The 8,640-nt window shown below is 46.0% G+C and overlaps 1 protein-coding gene across 1 annotated transcript in view; it reads left to right on the forward strand.

The window, feature by feature from the left end:
- ncapd3 (non-SMC condensin II complex, subunit D3) overlaps positions 1 to 6,759 on the forward strand; it is a 48,130-nt gene extending 41,371 nt beyond the window's left edge. The window contains 8 exon segments of the mRNA XM_069141856.1: positions 84 to 194; positions 1,140 to 1,304; positions 2,443 to 2,555; positions 2,727 to 2,791; positions 4,025 to 4,072; positions 4,440 to 4,502; positions 4,735 to 4,783; positions 6,565 to 6,759. Of these exon segments, the coding sequence (XP_068997957.1) occupies positions 84 to 194; positions 1,140 to 1,304; positions 2,443 to 2,555; positions 2,727 to 2,791; positions 4,025 to 4,072; positions 4,440 to 4,502; positions 4,735 to 4,783; positions 6,565 to 6,631 (681 nt within the window). The 3' untranslated portion in view covers positions 6,632 to 6,759.
- Positions 6,760 to 8,640: the final 1,881 nt, after the last annotated feature.

Consider the following 8,640-nt stretch of genomic DNA (forward strand, 5'->3'; position numbering starts at 1 on the left):
CTGGAACACATCGGAACACAGCACTAGTGTGAACTAGCATTAGAAAGAACTTTGAGGTGAGTCCCATCTTCTCCTGCCTCCAGGTGCAGAAAAAGGCCTTCATCCAGAATACAGTTCCTCTGATCATCAGCCTGAAGAACCTGCTGGAGCAGAAGCGCTCCCCCGTCCTCAGAGACCTCATGACCTACCTCCAGGTGAGACCTCATGACCTACCTCCAGGTGAGACCTCATGACCTACCTCCAGGTGAGACCTCATGACCTATCTCCAGGTGAGACCTCATGACCTACCTCCAGTAGAGACCTCATGACCTACCTCCAGGTGACACCTCATGACCTACCTCCAGTAGAGACCTCATGACCTATCTCCAGGTGAGACCTCATGACCTACCTCCAGTAGAGACCTCATGACCTACCTCCAGGTGAGACCTCATGACCTACCTCCAGTAGAGACCTCATGACCTACCTCCAGGTGACACCTCATGACCTACCTCCAGTAGAGACCTCATGACCTATCTCCAGGTGAGACCTCATGACCTACCTCCAGTAGAGACCTCATGACCTACCTCCAGGTGAGACCTCATGACCTACCTCCAGGTGACACCTCATGACCTACCTCCAGTAGAGACCTCATGACCTACCTCCAGTAGAGACCTCATGACCTACCTCCAGGTGACACCTCATGACCTACCTCCAGGTGAGACCTCATGACCTACCTCCAGTAGAGACCTCATGACCTACCTCCAGTAGAGACCTCATGACCTACCTCCAGTAGAGACCTCATTACCTATCTCCAGGTGAGACCTGATGGTGATGGTCTCTCTGCATTGATTAGTGCATCATGGGGAAAGACTTCTCCAGCTGCTGTGTTTGATACCTGCAGTATCGGTGTCTGGACCTCTGTACTGAGTTGCTTTAGATGTTTCCACCTCCTCAGGATCCAAATGTAATTCAGACAACAAAGCCAACACGGTTCAGTTCATGTTTCCACTCAGCTGCTTCTTCATGAACATCATCTGCTGGTAAACGGAGGATCTGAATCTGCAACGTTACACATGGCCTTCATCTTGTGAGCCTTTTTGCAGCTGTTCCAGATGTTGTGTTCTCCGCTCCACGTTGACACGACCTTGGTGTTTCCTCAGGTGACCATGCAGCACTACAGGACCGAGGTCAAGCAGTTCTTCTCTGGAGACGAGCAGCTGGCGGCAGAAGTGGAGTTTGCTCTGGCGACGGCGGAGAAGGAGAGAGAGATGCAGGAACAGATGGACAACTGCAGCCTGACGGACGGACAGACACCTGCTGCACAGGTGAGGCAGGACACGATCGCAACATGGAACGAGCACTTTATATTACATTGTGTTTTATTACCTTTACAAAGAACTCATTAAACATGTTAAAACAGAATATTCTGTCAGAAAAAACTCTTACTGGAACCAAAATGTGAAAATGTGTTTGTATTTCAGAACAGTTGCTGCTAGAATAAAATCATTAGAGCTGAAACTGATATTTGTTGAAGAAACATGAACCCCATGTGAGGATTCTCTGCTTTTCTCTGGGTCACATCAGTAAACTGAATTAACTGGGAAAATAAGCAACAGATTAAACAATAATTTAGTGAAGCCTTAATAATGACGTGTGTTAACCTGGAAAAAGCTTGATTTGTTTGACATTAGAGGAATATTTCTGTGAACTCTGTCCTTGCATGGAGCGTCTGTTTGGTTCTGCCTTGGTGTCCTCCGTTCCCGGCTGCTGCGAGATGCAGCGACACGCCGTGTTGGTGAAGATGCTCTCATGCAGTGTGATGTCGCTGCTCTTCCACCAGGAGATTTCACATGAACACGTACATCCAAGATCTGACGGCTTTGGTGGATGTTCCATGTAATTGATCCACCTAACATGAAGAATTGAAAGCAGATTTGTTTGAATACAACCTTCTGATTCAGCTGATTGTATAAAAGATGAGGCTGGATGTGAATCAGGAAGTCGGAGGGCGTCACGACCACAACTTCTCTCATCACGTGCAACATTTTCTGGATGTAAAGTTTAGTTTTCTGGCAGTGCTTCTGGAAATAATGCGTCATTAATGAGAATTGATCCCGATGTTATTGTCATGTGTTGCAGCGTGTGGTTCCACGTCTGCTACATGAGATCAGGGCCAGTCACACCTTCTGTCCTCCGACACGACGACAGCTGCTTTCATTGAATTTTGAAATTCCTTAAGTAAAAAAAAAAATATATATTTTTATAGTTGTGTTAAATAAATACAGTTTATTATATTATTACCAATAATGTAGTCATGTAGTTTGTTTTTGTGAGCAGTATCCTGTGGTGTTTAAGAATGACTAAATCTCTTAGGAAGTTATTGTATGAAGTGATTTTCAGGTCAGAGTCTCTGAGTTCCTGACTGTCCCTGAAGGTGTCGCTGTGATTCTGCTGTCTCCTCAGGGTTCAGTCCAGAGCTCCCCCACCAGGCAGAGGCCCGTCCTGCCGCTGAGCTTCGCCACACCACAACCGCCTCGACCAAACCCGCCGTCGGCCAGACCGCCGCTCACCGACCGGTACGTCCACATCACCGCTGATCTGCTCGGCTTCAGTCCAGAGACACAGGACACTGAACCACGGACACTTCTCCTGCATTTAGATGGCAGCATTGACGTGTGTGTGTGTGTGTGTGTGTGTGTGTGTGTGTGTGTGTGTGTGTGTGTGTGTGTGTGTGTGTGTTGTATCAGGTGCTTGCGAGGTTCCAGGCAGGAGAGTCATGTCCAGTCTAAATCGATGGCTCTGGAGGGAACAGGTACGACACACTGGAGGTTCACACCATCTACCGCTTTATACCGAACCGGGTCCCGGTCGGTCCCCCCGGTCGATAGTCCCGGTCGGTCCCCCCCGGTCGATAGTCCTGGTTGGTCCCCCCGGTCGGTCCCCCCGGTCGATAGTCCCGGTCGGTCCCCCTGGTCGGTCCTGGTTGGTCCCCCCGGTCGGTCCCCCCGGTCGGTCCCGGTCAGTCCCGGTTGGTCTCCCCGGTCGATAGTCCTGGTCGGTCCCCCCCGGTCGGTCCCCCCGGTCGATCCCCCCGGTCGGTCCCCCCGGTCGGTTCCCCCGGTCGATCCCCCCGGTCGATAGTCCCGGTCGGTCCCCCTGGTCGGTCCCGGTTGGTCCCCCCGGTCGGTCCCGGTCAGTCCCAGTCGGTCTCCCCGGTCGATAGTCCTGGTCGGTCCCCCCCGGTCGGTCCCCCCGGTCGATCCCCCCGGTCGATCCCCCCGGTCGGTCCCCCCGGTCGGTCTCCCCGGTCGATAGTCCTGGTCGGTCCCCCCGGTCGGTCCCCCCCGGTCGGTCCCCCTGGTCGGTCCCGGTCGGTCCCCCCGGTCGGTCCCCCCGGTCGGTCCCCCTGGTCGGTCCCGGTCGGTCCCCCCGGTCGGTCCCGGTCAGTCCCAGTCGGTCTCCCCGGTCGATAGTCCTGGTCGGTCCCCCCCGGTCGGTCCCCCCGGTCGATCCCCCCCGGTCGATAGTCCCGGTCGGACCCCCCGGTCGGTCCCGGTCAGTCCCGGTCGGTCTCCCCGGTCGATAGTCCTGGTCGGTCCCCCCCGGTCGGTCCCCCCGGTCGATCCCCCCGGTCGATCCCCCCGGTCGGTCCCCCCGGTCGGTCTCCCCGGTCGATAGTCCTGGTCGGTCCCCCCGGTCGGTCCCCCCGGTCGGTCCCCCTGGTCGGTCCCGGTCGGTCCCCCCGGTCGGTCCCGGTCGGTCCCCCCGGTCGGTCCTGAAAATGAGCTAATAAAGACCAATATGTGAATATTGTAGAGACGTGACCTTCTCATACGTCTCTGACCTCTGATCATGTTCTACTTATCTGCTCTATGTGCACATCAACATGTTCATCAAGTAAATGTTCACATGAGCACAAACAAACATGATTAACTCCCTGAGCCTCGTCTGAATGAAGTTTTCATGTTGAATCCGTTATGCTGATATTATGGGATGGAGTGACAGCAGCTCCCCCTGACTGTGTTTTGTGTGTCTTTGTTTCCAGTGATGGATAAAGGAGCTGTGAACAAAAGAGCCATCAGCACACCGAAAGGTACGAGACCACACCACCTCCTACACCTACACCACCTCCTACACCTACCCCACCTCATACACCACCTCCTACACCTACACCACCTCATACACCACCTCCTACACCTACACCACCTCACACACCTGCAACACCACCTCACACACACCTTTCCTTTTAGGCACTTCAGTAATTTACTCAAACACAAGGGGAAGACACACATTCACCTACACACTCACTCACTCACACACACACACACACACACACACACACACACACACACACACACACACACACACACACACACACACACACACACACACACTCACTCTCACTCACACATTCACTCACTCACCCACCCTCACCTGTCCTTCTGTCCTCTCTGACCCAGGTGTCAACATCAACCTAACCTTTGAGGAGGGATTCAGCGCCATCTTCAGTGACCAAGGAACAAGTGAGCGTCTCTGACTTCCTGCTCAGTCTCACTGATTATGTGATCAGTTGTAAGGACTCTCCGTCTTCGTTAGAAATCAGCCTGAACGGCTTTAAGATAACCAGAATGAGCTCATCACGTGAACACATCAGCCTCCAACTACTCTGCTTAACATGACCACATTGATTCTTCTGTCCAGCAGCAGGAACACAAACACTGACTGAACGTTGACATGAGTCTCCTCATTCTGCAGGTCTCGGTGGGGAAACCAGTGTTCTGCATGTGAGGCCAGCAGAGCAGCAGTAAGTCCACATAACACTGAGTGAGTGAGTGAGTGAGTGAATGTGTGAGAGAGTGAGTGAATGAGTGAGAGAGAGTGTGAGTGAGTGAGAGTGTGTGAGAGAGAGAGAGTGAGTGAGTGAGAGTGAGTAAGCGAGAGTGAGTGAGAGTGTGAGTGAGTGAGTGAGTGAGTGAGTGAGAAAGAGAGTGTGAGTGAGTGAGAGAGAGTGAGTGAGAGAGAGTGAGTGTGAGTGAGTGTGAGAGAGAGTGAGTGAGGGAGTGAGTTAGTGAGTGAGAAAGAGAGTGAGTGAATGAATGAGTGAGAGAGTGTGAGTGAGTGAGAGTGTGTGAGCGAGAGAGTGAGTGAGTGAGTGTGAGTAAGCGAGAGTGAGTGAGAGTGAGAGTGAGTGAGAAAGAGTGAGTGAGTGAGAGTGAGTGAGTGAGAAAGAGAGAGAGTGTGAGTGAGTGAGAAAGAGAGTGTGAGTGAGTGAGTGAGTGTGAGAGAGAGTGAGTGAGGGAGTGAGAAAGAGAGTGTGAGTGAGTGAGTGAGTGAATGAATGAGTGAGAGAGAGTGTGAGTGAGTGAGAGTGTGTGAGAGAGAGAGAGTGAGTGTGAGTAAGCGAGTGAGTGAGAGTGTGAGAGTGAGTGAGAAAGAGTGAGAGTGAGTGAGTGAGAGAGAGTGAGTGAGTGAGAAAGAGTGTGTGAGTGAGTGAGTGAGTGAGTGAGAGAGAGTGAGTGAGAGAGAGAGTGAGTGAGTGAGTGAGAAAGAGAGTGAGTGAGTGAGAAAGAGAGAGAGTGTGAGTGAGTGAGTGAGAGAGAGTGGGTGAGAGAGAGAGTGAGTGTGAGGGAGTGAGTGAGAGAGAGTGGGTGAGAGAGAGAGTGAGTGTGAGGGAGTGAGAGTGAGTGAGTGTGAGTGAGTGAGAGAGAGTGTGAGTGAGTGTGAGTGTGAGAGAGAGTGAGTGAGGGAGTGAGTGAGTGAGAAAGAGAGTATGAGTGAGTAAGAGAGAGAGTGTGAGTGAGTGAGTGAGTGAGAGAGTGAGTGAGTGAGTGAGAAAGAGAGCGAGTGTGAGTGAGTGAGTGAGTGAGTGAGTGAGTGTGAGTGAGTGAGAGAGTCAGTGAGTGAGTGAGAGTGAGTGAGTGAGTGAGTGAGTGAGTGAGCAAGAGTGAGTGAGAGTGAGCGAGAGTGAGTGAGTGAGTGAGTGTGAGTGAGAGTGAGTGAGTCAGTAAGTGAGTGAGTGAGTGAGTGAGTGAGTGAGTGTGAGTGAGAGAGTGAGTGAGTGAGAGTGAGTGAGTGAGTGAGAGTGAGTGAGTGAGTGAGAGTGAGTGAGTGAGTGAGTGAGTCAGTAAGTGAGTGAGTGAGTGAGTGAGTGAGTAATCCACACTGTTGTACTTGGTAACATGTACAACACACACACACACACACACACACACACACACACACAGTATCATGCTGTCCCAAATATTGACCAGAGCTCCAGACCTGGATTCATCTGGAGACAATATTCTCCGACTGATTGTGTTTCTTCTTTGATAAAATCGTGCGGTCGTTTCTGGTTGGACAAGAATCAGTTCATCGTTGTCATCGTCTGATATGTTGGAATCATTTGTAATATATGAACCGATGTGTTCAGTGTGAGATCAGAGGAGTCAACACGTTGGTTTGTTGACACTAAACAACACATCTGATTGTTAAAGACAGAACTCAGTGTGTTGTGTCCTCTGTTTATGTGTCTGTCTTGGCCTCTGTTGTGTTAGTTGATGTTTTGTAGTGAGGCGGTGGTGAAGCCGTTGTGTTGTGTTTCAGAGCTGCTGGCCGGAGGCAGTGGAACGTCCAGTCTCCTCTCCGCCTCAGGAGAACATCTCCACTGTAGTCCTCCAGCTTCTTGGTTCCTCCTGTGTTTCTGTCTTTCTCTGCTCTCACTGCTCTTATATTATCTGATCTTTTCTTTGATGGTGGTATCACTGTTTGTCCTCTTGGTAATATACATGTTGTACAAATTAAAACTTTTATCAACAGAACACATGTCTTTAAATCTTTTTCACACACATTCATAGAGGCTGAAGTTTATATGTAAAGTTTATATATAAAGTTTATGTACAAATTTATATATAAAGTTTATATGTAAAGTTTATATGTAAACTTTTTATATGTAAAGTTTATATATGGAGTTTTTAAATAAAGTTTATATGTAAAATTTATGTATAAATTTACATATAAAGTTTATGTATAAATTTATATATAAAGTTTTTGTATAAAGTTTATATGTAAAGTTTATTTTTAAACTTTTTATATGTAAAGTTTATATGTAAAGTTTATATATAAAGTTTATAAATAAAGTTTATATATAAAGTTTATGTATAAATTTATATATAAAGCTTATATGTAAAGTTTATATGTAAACTTTTTATATGTAAAGTTTATATATGGAGTTTATAAATAAAGTTTATATGTAAAATTTATGTATAAATTTACATATAAAGTTTATGTATAAATTTATATATAAAGTTTTTGTATAAAGTTTATATGTAAAGTTTATTTTTAAACTTTTTATATGTAAAGTTTATATATAAAGTTTATAAATAAAGTTTATATATAAAGTTTATGTATAAAGTTTATATGTAAAGTTTATATGTAAAGTTTATATATAAAGTTTATGTATAAATTTATATATAAAGTTTATATGTAAACTTTTTATATGTAAAGTTTATATATAGAGTTTATAAATAAAGTTTATATGTAAAATTTATGTATAAATTTATATATAAAGTTTATGTATAAAGTTTATATGTAAAGTTTATTTTTAAACTTTTTATATGTAGACTTTTTATATGTAAAGTTTATATATAAAGTTTATATATAAAGTTTATAAATAAAGTTTATATATCAAGTTTATATGTAAAATTTACGCAGACACATACACAGACAGACACACGCACACAGACACACACATACAGAAACACACGCACACAGACACATATACAGACACACACACTCACTCACATACACACACACACACATACACACACACAGACACACACACACACAGACACAGACAGACAGACACACACACACACAGACAAACACACACACACATGCACACACACAGACAGACACACATGTAAGGGTTTGGTCAGACTTCATGTTTTGTTTTCTTTGTCAGGTTTGGCAGCTGAAGTGAAGAACGAACATCCGTGATGTTATCGACTCTCTGACCGACTAAAATAACCCATTTTCAGTAATTTAGTGGAGTGGGAGGATCAGATGGAGAGGTGGTTAAAACGTTTTGATTGCCCCCCCTCCCTCCCCCAAAAGACGACCTCAGAGGCTGAATGTTCATGAAGAATTTAGTTTCCTGATTTTCCTCCATGAACCAGTTAAACATTCACTCCCTGACACTGTTAATGTCTGTTCATGTTACATAGAAGCTTCTAAACACTAACTAAAATACGTTGATTTTAAGAGGTGAGTTTTATGAGATGTTGACTTTAAATAATCAACAACTAGTTACACAACTGTTAAACTATATTCACTCCAACCAGCCCTGAGTTATAACACGAGGATCAGACCACTTTCATGTTTATTCTCTGTTCAACACACGTTATAAATGTGCAACTTCACGATTGTTAAGGGTCGAAATGTCAAAATTTAGTTTGATTTGGATAAATTTTAAATTTATGAGGAAATATCAGGAGTTGATATAGACTCATCCCTTACAGAAAAAAAAACAAAAAAAACAGGTGATTTTGCTCGTGAAAAGATGTTGAGAAGATGTGAAAGGTGTCGTACTCAGGTTCTGTATGTTTTAATATCATTCAGGAATGTTGCTGAATCTTTGTGTTTGTCAGCGCTCACGTTACTGCACTTGTTAAAATAAGATGT

The sequence above is a fragment of the Embiotoca jacksoni genome, unplaced genomic scaffold, assembly GCF_022577435.1.
Source record: "Embiotoca jacksoni isolate LCO1_2020_lvr unplaced genomic scaffold, fEmbJac1.0.p SCAF_92, whole genome shotgun sequence".
Classification (NCBI taxonomy): domain Eukaryota; kingdom Metazoa; phylum Chordata; class Actinopteri; family Embiotocidae; genus Embiotoca; species Embiotoca jacksoni.